Below are 20,920 nucleotides of genomic sequence, written 5' to 3'. Positions count from 1 at the left end.
TTTCTGTTTTTGGGCCAGTATCATACTGTCTTGATTAGCTTTGAAGTATAGTTTTATTATATATTATCTGCTGATTCAGTTTGCATTTGCTTCTGCCAGATGCCTCAAGAGGGTATTAACAGCTGAGAACCAATTTTTATGTTAATTTCTTTGTTTGAGATGTCTTAAGCCATACAGCTACCACATATTTGAATTCCAAATGTAAGTGAGCAGAGAGACATGGTTGCAAAATATGAAGGGAGAGATTTTTTTTCTCCATTTTGTTTACTTGTGAGTGAATGTTTCTTGGGTCGTATTTTCACTTAAGATATGGACTGCATATAAGATTCTGACTTTAGGTGTTTATATTAGTTCCAACTCTCCACATTACATGGCCTCAAGGTCTTGGCTGCTGTGAGTTCTGAGTTCCTCGGGCTGCTGAGACATCAGCACCTATTGCTCCCTCTGATTTTCAGTTTTCTTTTTGTATAATCCCAAAGGATTTGCCTCATTTTCTTGGGGGTTCAGTTGTGTTATATGTGAAGAGACTTACATACTTTATTCAACATTTCTGGGTGTTTTTTAGGCAAAGGTTTTCAAGTTGTCTGATTTTTCATAATTTCAGAAATGAAAGTCTTAACTGACATAATTTACATTGCTGGGTTACAGTAAAACTTAAGTGTTATCTATTATTAAATATCATCATCAACATTATTTCCACATATATATAAAATGTGAATATTTGGATTATAATATATATATTATATTATAAATATAAAAATATATATGCATGTAATAGATTATATATAGTATATAATAGATTATAAAGCTTTGTGATAACTCCTCTGTGAACTGGGTGTATGGTTACTGGATATAGTACAATGTAGATCATGCTACTAAAACAATAAAATCTGGCCTATTGAAATAGCTGGAAGTACATCACCCTTCTCTCAACTACATGTTTCTCTGTCTTTAAAACCTTTGTTTTAAAACTCTGATTTTCTCAGTGAAATTGGAAAATGTTGTGGCTTTGAAGCTTTTAAACATTTAAAGATATATCTCTGGGAGTGTATATTTATGTGTGAATCACTTCACATTCACTCATATATATTATTTATATTTGGATTTTAAAATTTTGTATTTGCATGAAATTGTATATCCTTTTTTTCCTTTTGTAGGAGGGTACTTCCATCGAGACTTGAAATCAAAGAATATATTTCTGAAAAATAATCTACTTAAAATTGGTAAGATTTTAAGAATATGTATTCTATGAGAGAGTATATTCTAGATGTTATTAATATATCAAATTGGAGTATAAAGTACCTAAAAGTGTTAGAATAATCATTGGTTTATTCAAACTTACTAAATTTTTGTTCTTGATTGGTTGTGCCCAACAACAAAAAAACCAATTATTTTGTTTCTGATTATCTGATATAAACTGAGGTATAAAACATTTGCTACATATTAGATAGATTCAACAAATATCTTTCGAGTTCCTATTCCATGCCATGCGCTAACCATTAATAAATGATTAGACTTGTTTTACTAGTTTGATTACTACAGTTTTCCCACTCCCCTACTTATTTTATCACAAGCAATTAACAGTTATCACAGATAATTGAAATGTTGATGTAGTTAGTTCTCCTTTAGAACTGTACCTACACTCACAACAGTTACTGGATTGTTTGATCTTATGTAGGTGTTCTTAGAGGGGGAATCATAAAAGCATGCAACTAATTAGACAAGTATACTGAAGCTGATAGATTCAAATTTTTATAGTCATGTTCTTGAAAAGTCTCAGGTTTTTTGTTTGAAATTTCTTTATTGTAAATGAAGAACAAACTCTCCCCCCCTCAGATAAAATTGCAAGTCATAATATTCAGTGCTTCCAGAATCATTCTGTTTGTTGTTATTCAGACTTGAAATAGCTTTTTGTTTCAAGTTGCTGGTTTTCCATAATTCCAGGAAATAAAGTTTTAGCTTACATAATTCACTTTCCTGTCTTCAAAGTCTTCTTTCTCCTATAAGGCTTTTATTTTTAAAGCTATTCACCAGTATTGTATAATTTAAAATGTGTGACTTTTCTTTCCCTTTAAAATGGTATGAATCATTGCATATTAAAATTGTCAAATTCGACAGTTGTTAATTTCTAGTACAGTACTGATTTTTGTGATTTTAAGTATTCATAAAAATTAATTATTATTTCAAGGGGATTTTGGAGTTTCTTGACTCTTAATGGGATCCTGTGATCTAGCCACCACTTTAACTGGAACTCCCCATTATATGAGCCCAGAGGCTCTGAAACACAAAGGCTATGACACAAAGTCGGATATCTGGTAAGTGGGCATGGGCTGGTCCAGGCTCCTTATTCATTTGCTACCCTGAGAGACGGTGCATTTTGTTTTTAGGCTCATTTACTTATTATATCCACTCACTTTATCCTTTTTAAATATTAGTTATTCTGTAAGTAGTGTAAAAGAAGGTCTTTTGGATTAGAAACTTGATATATTCCATTAAATTGATTTCAAAAATTCTCTTTATTCATAGATTAAATGCTTGGTTTGGATTTTTTCTTCTTGAACCATGAAGGAAAGTTCCTAATGTATCATAAACATTAAATTTTGATATGTTTCTGCTAGTCTATTACATAAAGCATTTGTAATTCTAAACACTGTGCTTTATTTTTTTTTAAGGTTAACTTCTACCTCTGTGGGAAATATATAGCTTACCTTTATTTTTTGTCTTCTTGTTGCTTTTAAGAATTTTTACTAAAGATATTAGCTTTAAGGATCAACTTAAATTTAAAAAAATTCTGGGTTCTCGGTGATAGATACATTTGAGATTTCTCAGCTTCTTGGAGCTCTTTTCCAAAGGAATTTCTCCTTCCTCATTGGGGAATCAGTTTAAATCTCAGTGCAAAAAGCCATGTGGAAAATTGTATTCTGTTGATAGCAATAGATCCTAATTGGGGAAATTTTCCTTTCCTTTGAAGGAGAATCTTATATAATTTTCAACTTGTTAAGGGTTGAAAGGACAATTTAGCTGAGAACTTGTTAATTAAGTAAATAATTATTGTATGCAAATCAACTTAAGTAGTTCTGAGCTTTCAAAGATAAGCAGTGTGAAATATTGTGTCTGCTTCATTGTTCTAAAGAAGATAAAGTAGAAAATTACTTTTTCTCTGGTTAGGGAAAAATAAGCACAGCAGGGGTTATGCCTTGGGATTTTCAACAAGGTCATTACTCCTGTTCTTGCTCTGGTTCCTCCCAAGTGGGAGAGAACACTGTCACGATTAGGTCTGGCTAGGGCAGATCCCTATCCATCCTGCGCCTTCAATCACTCTTGGGATTATACATTTCTAGGTTCTTCAGTGGTTTTTTTCATTGTTAACTAGTTTCTTCTCTGGTGGTCTTTTCCAATTCACCTATCATCTTTTCTCAATCATGACGTTCCCTGATTCCCTCCAAAAACAAAAACAAAAACCAGACAAAACCCTCAAGGTATGTTCAGATGAATGAGTTTCTTTAAACTTTGCTTCATTGAACATCTACTATTTGCCCATGGCTGTTCAATAACCCTTAGCGTATAAAATCAAAAGTGATAGGATTCCTGACCCTCAGTAAAAATCTTCTTGCTCTTTTTGGTGTACCTTTCTCCAGTTAGAGAAAAACTAGTCTTGGGCTTTGGATTGAATTTGAGGTAACATACCTAAATCTCTCTTCACACTTATTTTTATTATTATTATGGACATTTAAAAATAGATTTAAATATAAAATTTCTTCATGATTAAGTTTACATGGTATCTCAGGAAGATGTTACATCATGTCATTTGAATGAAGAGTAAATTAATTTTATGAAGCTCATCATTTAAGTCTGGAATTATGTATAGCAAGAAAGCTGACTCCTTTTGACAGGTGTCTATATTTGCTTGCCAAATCGGATGGACGTCACCTAGAAAACAAAGGCAAAGGAGCCCACAGAGAGGAGGGCATAGAGTCTTTTCTTTCAGTTGTGTTTTGCAAGCGTTAGGTCAGCTCTCCTTGCAGAGATTACCAACTACTCAGAAAGTTCTAGGCAAGGATTTATCATCATCATGACCCCAAATAACCACCTTATTGTGAATTTAGTAATTACCTTAGTTGTATCCAAATGAAAATGGGCTTATCTGGTAATGAAATGTCTACTGTTGAACCTAAAGTGGAAAGAATAACAGGGAAATATAAATTATAGTGGCAGATATATAAGTGTAGTGCATCATCTTTCGGAGACACTCTTAGAAAATTTAGATTGAATGGGGTTGAGAATTTTTCCACTGAATCTCAGCGTGTAACATCTGTTTACTGTGGAATATTGTCTTAGGATTGGAAACACTTATGAATAATTGACAGGTGTTTTGCTTTAGCATTAATGGCTGTACATATTTATTTATAATGCTTAAAGAAGAAGAATTGTTATAATACTAACTATATTTTCATCTGTTAATGCTCGCCCATATGTAACTTTGTCCTCCTTCTTCAACCTGCTTAAAACTTTTGGGATTCATTTATTTACAGCAATCAAGTACAGGAAGTCCCTTTCTTAAAACTGGGTTAGGTTCTAAAAGTTTATAAACAATTATTTGGAAAGTTAGGATAATTAGGTTCACTGAGGACAATACTTTGAACATGGCTGATTTGTATAAGCTATTGCTGAACACCTTTTTCCCCCCACAGGAAAAATATAATATATGAGTTGGGTTCCTAGACTAGTTCTTTAAATTGGTTTAAACTATGAATAGTTAGAACTTATTATTTTTGTAGGAGAAACAAATAAAGGACAATGACAATATTATTGGAATAATGGTACTGTAAGCAGAAAGGAAACAGACTATTCATTGTTGGCCTTATTTGTCATGTTGTGAGAGGTCACCAGATGGCCATACATTCTTTGGGTGATTTAAGTGGAGTTAATGGTGGTGGGGAAAGTATAATGGGATGCTCTCAAAGTTTTGTTCAGGGGTCTGGTATGGTAATTGCCTGGGTAGGGGACACTGGAGGAGTCTAGTTCACACCCAGCATTGGAGTCAGGGTGTAGTGACCTTGGATGGAAATGTTAGACAAGGCTTAGCTTCAGGTGGAAGAAAACAAAGAGGAACCAGCACCTGCCTGGTCTGCCAGGACTAAGAAAGTATCCTCACAGAAGAGCATTCCCAGGGTTGACAGGGTAAGGGGTAGAGAGGAAAACAAGCTTGTTTTCTGGTGAAGGATTTAGGAAAAGGGAGAAACAGGCCAACCTGACAGCAGGTTCTGTAGCTAATGTGGGACCTCAAGTAGCTGGCAGCCAGCAGCCCCATCAGCTGCCTCTCGGTGAAGCAAGCTCTCACCTGCCCATGTTCTGGGCATTTCCTGTGTGGGTTCAGAGCAAGCTGTTGGACAGCTTCAACTTCCTGGGGAGTGAACCTTCTTGGGGAGTGAGCACTGGCATCATTATTTTCACTCAGCAGAAGCTGAGGTAGGGAAACACTTAAGTCAGCGGCAGTAAATTTGAGTATTAATATATTTTTTCAATGATGAGCATGAAATGATTGATACAAACTCTACAGATAATGTTAGTCTGGCCTGGTGGATTTTTAAAAGGCATAATACAACAGCAGCAAAAGAACCAGGAATAGCTACCCTCTGTGGAGCCCTTACTCCATGATTGACATTTAATGTGCTAAATTCTTCATGTACCTATCTAAGTTTATTTGTTACTCCAAAAAAAAAACACACTGTGTATAATTTTATAACCTGTTTCTTTTACATTTAGCAAAATAGAACATTGCTCTGTAGCAACAAAATATATATACATATCATCTAAATGTTTGCATAGTATTCTATTCCTGGACACAATAGTTTATTCAACCAAGACCTTAATGTTTTCTCTGAAGATTTTCTCTTTGTCTTTCAGCATTTTTACCTGATGTATCTAGGTGTGGATTTACATTTATCCTACCTGGGGTTAGTTGAGATTCTGGGACATGTAAATTAACATATTTCATCAAACTTGATCAGACTTGGGAGGCTTTCAGCCCTTCTTTTTTTGAGTATTTTTTTCTCCTCTTTTCCCTCTTTCCTATCTTTCTGGTCTTCCCACTGTGTGTATGCTGGTGTGTTTTCTGGTTTCCCACATGCTCTGATGCAATGATCATTTTTCTTCATTTTTCTCTCTGTTCTTCAGATTGCATAATATCTGTCAGTCTGTCTTCAAGTTCACTGATTCTTTCTTCTGCTAGTTAAAATCTACTGTTGACCCCTCTGGGGAATTTTTTGTTTTAGTTATTGTACTTTTCAACTCCAGAATTTCTACTTGATTTTTAAAATAATTTCTCTCTGTTTACAGATATTCTCCATTTGATGTGACATTTTATCATACTTCACTTCTTTAAATAGTTTCCTTTAGTTCATTGAACATATTTAAAATGACTGCTTGGAAATCCTTTTCTGTTAAATCTGACATCTGAGCTCTCTCAATTAGTTTATGTTGCCTGCTGTTTTTCCCCACGTATGGATCATTCTTTCCTGTTTCTTTGCATGTCTCATAATTGGTGAAAACTGGACATTTTAGATTATATATTGGAGCAACTCTGGACACTTACTCTCCCCACTCCCCCATCTCTCTGGGGCTTGTTATTATTTGTTTGTTTATTCACCTAGTGAATAAACCCCTTTAATCTGGGTAAGACTGTGATTATGGCAAAATTATTACTATGTGCCTTCTGAGTCTAGGTCATAAAAGGTTGACAATGCTTCTGTCTGATTCCCTTGAGATCCTTGCTCTTGGAATTCAACTATGGTGTTGTGAGGAAGTCTGTGTAGCACACTGGGTGTACAGTGTGGAAGGAATCGAGACCTCTGGGCTTTAGCCCTGGCTGAGCTTCTGCATAAGGGCCAGCACCAATCAGCCAATCATGTGAGTGACTTGGAAACGGATCTTCCAGCTTCAGCTGAGGTTGCCCAGCAAATGCCATGGGGAGAAGATTCAAGGCCTCCTTGTCAATTTCTGAGAGAATAGATTCATGAGCAAAATTATTGACTATTGTTGTTTTAAGGCACTAAGTTTTGAGGTGCTTCATTATTTATAGCGGTGAGTAGAACAGGGCTTTGTCAGGAGGACAATAAGCAGAGTTGAGACACAGCCTGTAGTCTGGATCTCCATTATGACAAGCTGGCACTGTTCATTTTCTTTGTCTTAAGAAGTTCAAGAAATGGCTGGAAAGGAGGCCACACTGCTTGTGCCAGGAAAGCAGTCTGGTAGTCTCCTTGCAGGTGCATTTGATGGATGGATCCCAAAAACCTGGGCCTCAGTTGAGAGACTGGACCAGCAGCTTTTCCATGTGCCTCAGACTCTCCCTCCACTCCTCCTGGCTTCCCTTCTCCCGCTCATCCCAGCCCTGGACCACCTTCTGACTCCAGCACCATCTCTCCATCACTCACATAACTCAGCAGCATGTGGCAGCCAGCTCAGACCAGCTCGCAAGGCTCTGCTATCCACATCTCTTCTCAACCCCACAGAAATCAATAAATGCTACAAATCAGGGTGTACCTTTTCACCCAGAAAGCCAGTTTACCTCTTGCCTGTGGGTTGTTCACAGAAAGAAAGAAACATCAAGACGTGTAAGTTCTTCACAAACATAGAGAATGGACATGTGAACCTGGGGGGGAAGGGGAGGGTGGGACGAATTGGGGGATTAGGTTTGACATATATACACTACCATGTGTAAAATAGATAGCTAGTGGAAACCTGCTGTAGAGCACCAGGGATCTCACCTCGGTGCTCTGTGATGACCTAGATGGGTGGGATGGGGTGGGGGAGGTCCAAGAGGGAGGGGATATATGTATACATATAGCTGCTTCACTTCACTGTACAGCAGAAACTAACACAACATTGTAAAGAAATTATACTCCAATTAAAAAAAAAAAGACGTGTAAGTTCTGGTCTTTGTCCTCAAAATATTGGCAGACATAAACAAATTGCCATATGTTGTTATAGTGCAATACAAGGAGTGTGTACATGGCTCTGTACACAGAGTGTACAGGAGTGAGTGATTCACTGCTAGGGTGAGGGTGCAGAGCATCAGCTACAGTCTCAGAGTGTGGATAATGCTGCTTAGGATGGGGAAGGATGGAGAAAAGTTTGACAAAACGCCTTTCAGGAAGAAAGATCCAGTGCCCATGACTGAAGGTAGGGGATGCTCACTGTGGGGGGAGGGGTGGACTGTGCAGGGAAAAAGGCTGGCCCAAAGAGCCATTTCCCCTCAGCCTTCTCCCTCATAATGGGCCTCAAATGTATGTGTTTGCAGTTATATCCAAATGAGTTTATATATGTTAAAGGTGTTAATCTAGTAAATGTAAAATTTTCATAATATATCATAATTTTTGAAACTCTGTTTTGGTATTTTTTCATTTTAGAAAATATACTGAGAATTTGAAAGTAGTTGCAAGTGACCTGGGCCTTCTCTGACTCCTGAAAGCCCCTGGGAGCACTGTAATGACATGGAAGTGTAGTAATGCTCAGTGTCCTCCAACTAGCTGAGGACGAAGTGTGTGTGTGTATGTGTGTGTGTGTGTGTGTGTATGTGTGTGTTTGTGTGTGTGTGTGTGTGTGTGTGTGGCAGAGCAGGTGTGGCAATAAATACACGAGGCTAAGGAGGCAGTCAGTGTTCACGTGGTGAATGACCCATGGAGCCATGCAAAGGAGCTTGGACTTTACCTTCTGTGGGATGAGAAGCTGCTGATAGCTGTTAAACAAGGGGATGGTATATAAGTCAGCTTTGCTGAAATAACAAAGAGCTCCAAAAATCTCAGGTACTTATAAAATGTATTTCATTTTCACATTACATGAGGACTGCAGGTTACCTGAGCCTCTGTTCCACGTTGCAAGTCTGCTCTGCTCCTGCTCCAGTGCCCCAGGTCCAGGACTCAGGCTGTGTCCTGGTCTGGAATGAGCCTGCCTAGTGCTAAGACAGAGAGCAGGGGCTGTGCTATATCTGCACCTGCATGTGAAGCTTCCCCTTCATATCTCACACCAGAGACTGGGGAGGTCATGTGGCCAACCCCAATATCAACAAGGAATGAAGCCCACCCACCAGGAGAAGGAAGGGGAAGGGGTATTTGCAAAGAGTAGGCAATCTACCAGGAAAGATTGTCTTATAGTGATACCAAACTCTGCGACAGAAAACAGACGGGAATGGGGAGAAGTCTGGTGGAGAAAAATGGGAGAAAGGCAGGCCTTCTGTTAATTTGGGGTATTCTGCTACTTCTGAGGCTCTGTCCATCTTAAAAGAGCCTCCGGAGACTATCAAAGATGATGAAAGCTGTTCACTCAAAGTGTAAAGTATCTTTAAAAAAAAATTTTATTGGACTATAGTTGATTTACAATGTTGTGTTAGTTTCAAGTGTACAGCAAAGTGAATCAGCTATATATATATATATATATATATATATATATATATATATATATATGCTCTTTTTTAGATTATTTTTTCCATATAGGCCATTACAGAGTATTAAGTAGAGTTCCCTGTGCTATACAGCAGGTTCTTATTATCTATTTTATATATAGTAGTGTGTATATGTCAATCCCAATCTCCCAATTTATCCCTCCCCCCACTTACCCTCTGGTAACCATAAATTTGTTTTCTATATCTGAAACTCTGTTTCTTTGTAAATAAGTTCATTTGTACCTTTCTTTTTAGATTCCAAAGTGTGAAGTCTCTTATGCCACATGAGCAACGCATGCTGTTGCCACATCCAGCCTCTGTTCAGTGGGGGGCTGAGTTAGTAACAGTTGGTGGTGGAAAGATGCTTTCATCATTGTTGCCAACCCGCTTCTCGACCCAGCTTTGAACACTGTCCATGTTTATTTCCCAGACTTTATGGTTTGTATGGAGTCTATGACCATGTCCCCAAGGATAGCTAAAGACGCAAAAAATCTTTCCCTTTTATTTACCCTCTGCCCCCTTGTGATCTTCCTTGCCTTCTCTCTCCCCCTGCTGTTGGTCTTGTCCTCAGTTCTTCTGTGGCCAGATGCTTAGGGTGTGGAGGGCATGGGACCACCATGGGGAAGGGAGAAGAGCTGACCTTCCTTCAGACGTTGTAAAGCTCAATTGGGGAAGAAAGTAATTAGAAAGAGCTGATATGAGCAGGATCTGAAATTCACCCAAACTTTGTTTCTAAAATTTTATGACTCTCCCCCAAAACATGATAGAATGTTGGGATGATATAGCAGAAGGATTGCATTTACTTTTTTTTTTTCAGTTTGGATTTTTTTAAACTTTTTATTTTAAATTGGAGTATAGCCAATTAACAATGTTGTGTTAGTTTCAGGTATACAGCAAAGTGATTCAGTTATACATATACATGTATCTACTCTTTTTCAAATTATTTTCCTATTTAGCTTGTTACATAATATTCAGCAGAGTTCCCTGTGCTATACGGTAGGTTCTTGTTGGTTATCCATTTTAAATATAGCAGTGTGTACAAATCAATGCCAAACTCTTTAACTATCTCTCCCCCCAACTTCTCCCCTGGGAAACATGAGTTCATTCTGTAAGTCTGTGAGTCTGTTTCTGTTTTGTAAATAAGTTCATTTGTATCTTTTTTTAAGATTCCACATATGAGCAGTAACATACAATATTTCTCTGTCTGACTTACTTCACTCAGTATGACAGTCTCTAGGTCCATCTATGTTGCTGCAAAAGGCATTATTTCACTCTTTTTAATGGCTGAGTAATATTCCATTGTATGTATGTACCACATCTTCTTTATCCATTCCTCTGTAGATGGACATTTAGGTTGCTTCCATGTCCTGACTATTGTAAGCAGTGCTGCAATGAACATTGGGGTGCATGTATCCTTTCGAACCATGTTTTTCTCTGGATATATGCCCAGGAGTGGGATTGCAGGATCATATGGTAGCTCTATTTTTAGTTTTTTAAGGGACCCCCATACTGTTCTCCATAGTGGCTGTACAAATTTATATTCCCACCAACAGTGTAGGAGGGTTCTCTTCTCTCCACACCCTCTCCAGCATTTACTGTTTGTGGATTTTTTGATGATAGCCATTTTGACTGGTGTGAGGTGATATCTCACTGTAGTTTTGATTTACATTTTTCTAATAATTAGTGATGTTGAACATCTTTTCATTTGCCTCTTGGTCATCTGTATGTCTTCTTTAGAGAAATATCTATTCAGGTCTTCTGCCCATATTTTGATTGGGTTGTTTGATTTGAGGATATTAAGCCACATGAGCTGTTTGTAAATTTTGGAGACTAATCCCTTGTTGGCCACATCATTTGCAAATATTTTCTCTTCTTTTCATTTTGTTTATGGTTTCCTTTGCTGTGCAAAACTTTTAAGTATAATTAGGTCCCATTTGTTTATTTTTGTTTTTATTTCCATTACTCTGGGAGGTGGGTCAAAAAAGATATTGCTGCAATTTATGTCAGAGTGTTCTGCCTATGTTTTCCTCTAAGAGTTTTATAGTATCTGGTCTGACATTTAGGTCTTTAATCCATTTTGAACTTATTTTTGTGTATGGTGCTAACGAATCTTCTAATTTCATTTTTTTACACATACCTGTCCAGTTTTCCCAGCACCATTTATTGAAGAGACTGTCTTTCCACCATTGTTTACTCTTGCCTCCTTTGTCGTAAATTAGTTGACCATAGGAACATGGGTTTATTTCTGAGCTTTCTATCCTGTTCCACTGATCTGTATTTCTATTTTTGGGCCAGTACCATACTATTTTGATGACTGTAGCTTGGTAGTACAGTCTGAAGCCAGGGAGCCTGATTCCTTCAGCTCCATTTTTATTTCTCAGGATTGTTTTGGCTACTCGGGGTCTGTTGTGTCCCTATACAAATTTTATTTTATTTATTTATTTTTTTGTGGTACGCGGGCCTCTCACTGTTGTGGCCTCTCCTGTTGCAGAGCACAGGCTCAGGATGCGCAGGCTCAGCGGCCATGGCTCACAGGCCCAGCTGCTCCATGGCATGTGGGATCTTCCCGGACCGGGGCATGAACCCATGTCCCCTGCATCGGCAGGAAGACTCTCAACCACTGCGCCACCAGGGAAGCCCCTCTACACAAATTTTAAGATATTTTGTTCTGTGAAAAATACCATTCGTAATTTGATAAGTATTGCATTGAATCTGTAGGTTTCCTTGGGTAGTATAGTCATTTTGACAATATTGATTCTTCCAGTCCAAGAACATGGTATATCTTTCCATCTGTTTGTGTTGTCTTCAATTTCTTTCATCAGCGTCTTATAGTTTTTGGATTACAGGATTTTGTCTCCTTAGGTAGGTTTATTCTTAGGTATTTTATTCTTTTTGATGTGATGGTAAATGGGATTGTTTCTTGAATTTCTCTTTCTGATCTTTCATTGTTAGTGTATAGAAATGCAACAGACTTCTGTGTATTAATTTTGTAACCTGCAACTTGACCAAATTCATTGATGAGTTCTAGTAGTTTTCTGGTAGTGTCTTTAGGATTTTCTATGTGTAGTATCATGTCATCTGCAAACAGTGACAGTTTTACTTCTTCTTTTCCAATTTGCATTCCTTTTATTTCTTTTTCTTCTCTGTTTGCCATAGCTAGGACTTCCAAAACTATGTTGAATAAAAGTGGTGAGACTGGACATCTTTGTTTGTTCCTGATCTTAGAGGAAATTCTTTCAGCTTTTCACCATTGAGTATGATGTTAGCTGTAGGTTTGTCATATATGGCCTTTATTATGTTGAGGTAGGTTTCCTTTATACCTACTTTCTGGAGAATTTTTATCATAAATGGGTGTGAATTTTGTCAAAAGCTTTTTCTGCATCTATTGAGATGGTCATATGGTTTTTATTTTTCAGTTTGTTGGTGTGGTGTATCACAGTGATTGATTTGCAGGTATCAAAAAATCCTTGCATCTCTGGGATAAATCCCACTTGATCATGGTATATGATCCTTTTAATATATTGTTGATTTGGATTGCTAGTATTTTGCTGAGGATTTTTTCATCTCTATTCATCAGTGATATTGGTCTCTAATTTTCTTTTTTTGTAGTATCTTTGTCTGGTTTTGGTATCCTCATAGAATACCAAATGTGTTGGTGGCCTCACAGAATGAGTTTGGGAGTTTTCCTTCCTCTGCAATTTTTTGGAACAGTTTCAGAAGGATAGATGTTTACTCTTCTCTAAATGTTTGATAGAATTTGCCTATGAAGCCATCAGGTCCTGGCCTTTTGTTTGTTGGGAGTTTTTTAATCACAGTTTCAGTGCTTGTGATTGATCTGTTCATATTTTCTATTTCTTCCTAGTTCAGTCTTGGGAGATTGTACCTTTGTAAGAATTTGTCCATTCTTCCAGGTTGTCCCTTTTATTGGCATACAGTTGCTTTTAGTAGTCTCTTATGATCCTTTGTATTTCTATGGTGTCAGTTGTAACACCTCCTTTTTCATTTCTAATTTTGCTGATTTAAGCTCTCTCCCATTTTTCTTGATGTGTCTGGCTAAAGGTTTATCAACTTTGTTTATCTCTTCAGAGAACCAGCTTTTAGTTTCATTGATCTTTGCTATTGTTTTGCCTCTTTTTCACTTATTTCTGCTCTGACCTTTATGATTTCTTTCCTTCTGCTAACTTTTGGTTTTGTTTGTTCTTCTTTCTCTAGTTGTTTTAGGTGTAAAGTTAGGTAGTTTATTTGACATTTTCTTATTTCCTGAGGTAATATTGTATTTCTATAAACTTCCCTCTTAGAACTGCTTTTGCTGCATCCCACAGGTTTTGAATCATTGTGCTTTCATTTTCATTTGTCTCTAGGTATTTTTTGATTTCCTCTTTGGTTTCTTCAATGATCCATTGGTTGTTTAGTAGCATATTGTTTAGCCTCCACGTGTTTGTGTTTTCTTTTTTTTTTTACAGTTTTTTTCCTTGTAGTTTGTTTCTAATCTCATGGCATTGTGGTCAGAAAAGATGCTTGATATGATTTCAATTTTCTTAAATTTACTGAGGCTTGCTTTTTGGCCCAGCATGTGGTCAATACTGGAGATTGTTCCATGTGCAAATGAGAAGAATGTGTATTCTGCTGCTTTTGGATGGATTGCTGTATAAATATCAATTAAGTTCATCTGATCTAATGTGTCATTTAAGTTCTGTGTTTCCTTATTGATTTTCTCTCTGGATGATCTGTCCATTGATGAAAGTGTGCTGTTAAAGTCCCCTACTATTACTGTGTTACTGTTGATTTCTCCCTTTGTGGCTGTTAGTATTTGTCTTATATATTGAGGTGTTCCTATGTCGGGTACATATATATTTACAATTGTTATATCTTCTTCTTGGATTGATCCCTTGCTCATTATGTAGTGTCCTTCCTTGTCTCTTGTAACAGGCTTTATTTTAAAGTCTATTTTGTCTGATATGAGTAGTGCTACTCCAGCTTTCCTTTGATTTCTATTTGCATGGAATATCTTCCTCCATCCCCTCACTTTCAGTCTGTGTGTGTCTCTAGGTCTGACGTTGGTCTCTTGTAGGTATCATATATATGGGTCTTGTTTTTGTATCCATTCAGCCAGTCTATGTCTTTTGGTTGGAGTATTTAATCCATATACATTTAAGGTAATTATTGATATGTATGTTCCTATTGCCATTTTTTTAATTGTTTTGGGTTTGGTTTTGTAAGTCTTTTTTCTTCCCTTTCTCTTTTGTTCTCTTCTCTTGTGGTTTGAAGAGCATCTTTAGTATGGTTTTCGGGTTGCTTTTTCTTTTTTGTGTCTGTATCTATTGTAGTTTTTGGGTTTGCTGTTCCCATGAGGTTTCGATATAACAGTCTATATATGTGCAAGGTTGTTTTAAGTTGCTGGTCTCTTTCCCTGCCTAGAGAACTTCCTTTAGACATTAGACATTGTTTGGTGGTGCTGAATTCTCTTAGCTTTTGTTTGTCTGTAAAGCTTTTGGTTTTTCTGTCAAATCTGAATGAGAGCCTTGCTGGGTAGAGACTTCCCTTTCATCACTTTAAGTATAACATGCCACTCCCTTCTGGCCTGCAGAATTTCTGCTGAGAAATCAGCTGATAACCTTATGGGAGTTCCCTTGTATGTTACTTGCCATTTTTCTCTTGTTGCTTTTAATATTTTTTCCTTGTCTTTGATTTTTGTCAATTTGATTACTATGTGTCTCGGTGTGTTCCTCCTTGGGTTTATGCTGCCTGGGACTCTCTGCACTCCTGGACTTGATTGACTGTTTCCTTTCCCATGTTAGGGAAGTTTTCAGCTATTATCTCTTCACATATTTTCTCAGGTCCATTCTCTCTCTCTTCTCCTTCTGGGATGCCTATAACGCAAATGTTGGTGCATTTAATGTTGTCCCAGAAATCTCTTAGACTGTCTTCATTTCTTTTCATTCTTTTTTCTTTATTCTGTTCCATGGCAGTGATTTCCACCATTCTGTCTTCCAGGTCCCTTATTCATTACTCTGCTTCAGTTATTCTACTATTGATTCCTTCTAGTGTATTTTTAATTTCAGTTATTGTATTGTTCATCTCTGTTTGTTTGTTCTGTAGTTTTCTAGGTCTTTGTTAAACATTCCTTACACCTTCTCAATCCTTGCTTCCATTCTTTTTCCAAGATCCTGGATCATCTTCACTATCATTATTCTGAATTCTTTTTCTGGAAGGTTGCCTATCTCCACTTCACTTAGTTGTTTTTCTGGGGTTTTAGCTTGTTCCTTCATCTGGGACATATTCTTCTGCCATTTGATTCTTTCTAACTTTCTGTGATTGTGGTTTCTGTTCCACAGGCTACAGGATTGTAGTTCTTCTTGCTTCTGCTGTCTGCCCTCTGGTGGATGAGGCTATCCAAGAGGCTTATGCAAGCTTCCTGATGGGAGGGACTGGTGGTGGGTAGAGCTGGGTCTTGTCCCTGGTGGGCAGGGCTGTGCGCAATAAAACTTTAATCCCCTGTCTGTTTATGGGTGGGGCTGTGTTCCCTCCCTGTTTCTTGTTTGGCCTGAGGTGTCCCAGCACTGGAGACTACAGGCTGTTTTTTGGGGCTAATGGCAGCCTCCAGGAGGGCTCACACCAATGAATACTTCCCAGAACTGCTGCTGCCAATGTATTTGTCCCTGCTGTGAGCTACAGCCACCCCTTGCCTCTGCAGAAGACCATCTAATACTAGCAGGTAGGTCTGCTGAGCAGGTAGGCCAAGTCTCTTATGGGGTCACTGTTTTTTCCCTTGGTCCTGGTGCATACAAGACCTTGTGTGTGCCCTCCAAGAGTGGAGTTTCTGTTTCCCCCAGTCCTGTGGAAGTGCCGCAGTCAAATCCCACGGGCCTTCAAAGCCAGATTCTCTGGAACTTCTCCTCCCATTGCCGGGCCCACAGGCTGGGAAGCCTGACATAGGGCTCAGAACTTTCACGCCAGTGGGAGAGCTGGGGCATAATTGTTTTCCAGTTTGTGGGTAACCCACCCGGCGGGTATGGGATTTGATTTTATTGCGATTGTGCCCCTCCTACCATCTTGTTGTGGCTGTTTCTTTGTCTTTGGATGTTGGGTGTCTTTTACGGTAGGTTCCAGCGTTTTCAATGGTTGTTCAGCAGTTAGTTGTGATTCCAGTGTTCTTGTAAAAAGGGGTGAGCGCACCTGCATTCACTTTTCCTTTTAAATATTTTTTTAAAAATTCCATTCCTCAGACACATTAGCCATGTTTTAAGTGGTCAATAGCCACATGTGGCTAGTGGTTATTGTAGTCAGAAATTCAGAACATTTCCATCATTGCAGAAAGTTCTACTGGATAGTCCTGAGCTATTCTGCTCCAGCCCCTTCAGGCCTTACCGTAAGGTTTTCTTGCATTCACCCTGCTTTTGGATTGGGCAGAACTCCTATGAGTTTTAGCTGCTGTTCTTAGATTGGCCCCCTGTGCTTTTCAGTGAGTACCTGTTGACTGTTTTGAGGGTCTTCTACTGTTGGGTCCTTCAATCACTCCATTGACTCTCTCTGCTTCTTCTCACACAGATGCTGATATTGTGCAGGTCATGTGGTAATTGTGGTTTATTTCCATGTACTTGTACCTTGAGTTTCAAGGAGACACATTGTCACCTAACTTTGTTGAAAATGTTGGCCCTGGATTATAGTTTTTCTATCTAGCTGTTCTGTTTTACATGGGGATTCAAGGAAGATACAGAAACTATGCTCCAGTGTAACCACCATTTCCCCCCAAATACTCAAAATCAGCATTCTAACAAATTCCTTGGTAGATTTGTTGTATGCATATGAAAGCTTGGGAAGAACTAATAGAGGTTCTGGGATGTGATGGGCCTTAATAAACATTAGTTATTAACATAATATGCTTCTTAAAATTTGTTCAAGCAGCTCAGTGTTGTTTATCATATCTAGACTGAGTTTTTGTTGATATTCAACAATACCACGGTAAAGACTTTTATTTAGGGTAACACACACTAAAGCAAAACCTGCTACTCTTGTATTAAATTTCTATTACTCTATTTATTCGCCTGCATGAATTATGTATACTCTTTTCTAGATGGATATGTTAGGATTACATCAAGTAAAAATATTATCTAGAAGATCAATAAAATTTCCCTAACCAGAGTCATGCACCACTGTGTGGTAGGTTTCTCTTTGCAGAGTCAGGGCAGGTTTCAAAGGGTAAATTTAATTACCTTGAGACAAGACAAAGTCAGAGTTAAATTTGCAATTTATTATCAATCTGTGCTTCAGAAATCCACTGGGCAGTTCTGTTGAACTTGGACAGATGGCAAGTTCATGGAATTCAGGAATAATTTGCTTCACTCTCACCTGATCCCAGCTTTCCCTTTCACTGCCACATTCACCCCCCTCAGGGATTTATTTGCTTACTTCTTCACAGTTGGCTCTATTTTGGAAAAAGAAAGGAATGCAAATTACAGACTTCTAAGTTAAATATACCTCTTGTTTTTTTCAATTAGTCTCCCGGCCCCCCACCCTTCCCTGCTCTTGCATTGCCATATTTAAGACCTGGGAGTCAAATAAGAGAAAAGTCTTCAAAAAGGATAGAAGTGATGAGCTTGAGATAATGTAATTATTCCCATGTAGAAATGCCTGGTTAGAAACTGGAGAAAATTAAAACATAGACATACAGATACACAGACATATAGTTATTAGAATAAAAAGTATACATAGAAAATAGATTGTAAAACTGGTACAGGATCATCAAAAAATCTTTTGCTCCAAGTGTCATGGTAGTTTCTACAACCAGATTGTCTCATATTTCAGTTACTGGCTCCCATGCCAGGCATGTGCACTGGGACCATAGCAGGTCCCTTTCCACAAGTTACTGGGTAATAAATGAAATCTTTTCCATGTGCTCCAGCCCAGCAAATATCAGTAGATCAAAATAAAATAGGTAAATGGAAAGCAGCGTGCCTTCAGTGTAGCTGAGAGGATTTCCAAAAAAGAATAGTTTTGCATCAAAATTGATTACTGAGTTGTTCTCTAGATCTAATTGTTCTGTAGTCTGTCTAGCCAGATAATTCCACATCTTTTTATAATCCTCAATACATTCATCAAGTATGACTCAGGTAGAATTATGTCTCCATAAAACTAGGGTTTGACTTTGTGATCAACTCACTGTGCTTAATAGACCACTAACCCTCTTTCCCTGCCAAGCAACAGAAAAGCAAAGGCCAAACTTTCCTGCCTTCCTTTCCTTCTGCCCCAGAACATCTAGTTGTCTGTGTTTTCTATATTTGCCAGGGTCTGATACACTGCATGGCTTGTCTAAAGCCCCAGGGATCTTTGATGGTGGATTATGGTTCCAGATGGGACCTGAAATCAGGGAAGTCAACCTCTGCCTGAAAGGCTTCTCTCAGGGCTAGCCAAGATTTCCTATTGAAGGACATCCTTAAGGACCTGAAATGCTCTGATTGGTACAGCACTGAGAGGCAGGATAGCATAGAGTTTCTGTCTCTAGAGCCAGACAGCCTGTGTTGCGGTACTAGCCCTACCACCCACTCAGTATGGAACCTTGAACAATTTACCCAGTTTTAGGGTTTTCTCATCTGGAAAATGGCAATGATAATAATAGTTCATACTTCATTAGGACTGTTGTGAGGATGATTAAATTAGTTTGAGTATGTAAGGAACATAGAACAGGGTGCCTGGCTTATAATAAACACCATCATTAAAATTTCATCTGTCATTTTCATTATTATTATCGTTGTTATTGTTGCCATTTGTATTATGGGTGGAAACAATATAAAAGTCTGCTCCCAAGACAGCTCAAAGTGTCCTGGGTCAGGGATCATTGCTCCCATCTAACTGTTCAGACCTGTCAGAGCCAGGAGAGATTGTCTGGCTTTGTTCTGCTTCAGCTCAAGTCCTGAAGAAGACTAAGAGCCCACAAGGCTCAGAAGAGTATGTGTGGGTGCCTGGATAGCCTCTACCTCTTGGACCTATGAATTTAATATATTTTTTTTTCAGTGTTCAAACTATTACCTATACAATAGATTATATAGCAGGGGGTAGTCAATATAAATTTTTTAGAAAACATTTTTAAGAACTATTGAATGAGAACTAGTACCAGTATCAAACAAGCTGATCTAACATGGCACCTTTCCAGGCAAAGTCCTTCCCTCTCTCTGAACTTTGGTTTCTCATCAAAACAGTGAGAATTTGGAATTAGCAAATCTTGATAGTCCTTTGTAGCTCTATATTGTGTCAGTATAAGAAAACTTCTTGAAGTTAGAATTAGACTCTTCTCTGGGGAAATAAGAAGTATATTGGGGCAGTTCACAGCACACAAATATTTTACACATACCCACACAGGTAAAAGTATTTGGTTCAATCTGATGATCATATTAGTGTATAGCTCTACCCTTTCTTCTTTTCAAGAAAACTTTTTCAAAACCTAACAGGTACTGACTTGATAATTGCCTTTTTCATTTTAGCCATTCTGATGACTGTGCACTGTGGTTTTAATTTCCATTTCTCTAATGACTAAAAATGTTAAACATCTCATGACTTGGGGCCATTTAGTGTCTCTTCAAATTTTTTGGCCATTTTTCTCTTGGATTCTCTCCTTTTTCTTATTGATTTGTAGAAGATTGATTGTTTGATTTATGGAATTTTTTGGATACCAGTCTTAGATGGATATTTGAATTGCAAATATCTTTTCCCACTCTGTATCTTCATTTTTACTTTCCAAATGGTGTTTTTTTGTGAACAGAAGTTTATAATTTTAATGAAGTCCATCTTATCAGTCCCTAACTTTATTGTTAGTGCTTTTTGCATTTTATTTAAAAAATCTTTGCTTATGCCAAGATCAGGAAGACATGTACCTGTTTTCTCTTAAAAATTTTATGATTTTATCTTTCAGTTAGATCCACCTATAATTGATTTTTGTGCATGTGTATGATGTGAGACAGGAGTCAATATACAATATTTTCCATATGGTTATTCAATTGGCCTAGCATAATTTATTAAAAAGATCATCTTTTCCTCTACCACAGTGCAGTTCATCTTTGCATTAGTCAAGTGATTGAATACATGCAGATCTGTTTTTGAGCCCTCTATTTTGTTCCACTGGTCTATTTTTTCTTCCTCGCCAATATCATACTTTCATAAGAAGTGAAACTTCATAATAAATCTTGCTGTTTGGTAATACAAGACCTCCAAATTTGTTCTTCTTCAGTTGCCTTGGCTACCCTTGTCTCTTTGCATTTCCATGTAAACTTTAGAATCAGCTTGTCAACTCCCACAAAAAAGTGTGCTAGGATTTGAATCAATATTGCACTAGGTCATTCTTGGAAAAATGGACATCTTCATAAACTGAACCTTCCAATCCAAGAGTTTGGATCTATCCCTCCCTATTTTTTTTTCTTTTTTTTAGATCTTCTTTAGTTTCTCTCGGCAATGTACTGAGGTTACAGTGTAGGGTCTTGCACATCTTAC

The 20,920-nt window shown here is 37.7% G+C and overlaps 1 protein-coding gene across 1 annotated transcript in view; it reads left to right on the top strand.

Annotated features, from left to right (window-relative positions):
- The window catches only part of NEK11 (NIMA related kinase 11), a gene marked incomplete at its 3' end in the record, with an annotated part of 145,020 nt that overhangs the window by 72,493 nt on the left and 51,607 nt on the right, over positions 1 to 20,920 (top strand). The window contains 3 exon segments of the mRNA XM_082839292.1: positions 1,158 to 1,223; positions 2,189 to 2,205; positions 2,209 to 2,315. Coding sequence (XP_082695418.1) covers positions 1,158 to 1,223; positions 2,189 to 2,205; positions 2,209 to 2,315 — 190 coding nt within the window.

The sequence above is a fragment of the Leucopleurus acutus genome (genome assembly GCF_964270905.1).
Source record: "Leucopleurus acutus genome assembly, chromosome: 5".
Lineage (NCBI taxonomy): Eukaryota > Metazoa > Chordata > Mammalia > Artiodactyla > Delphinidae > Leucopleurus > Leucopleurus acutus.
Note: the sequence above shows the minus strand (reverse complement) of the source record. Positions and strands in the feature narration are given on the sequence as shown.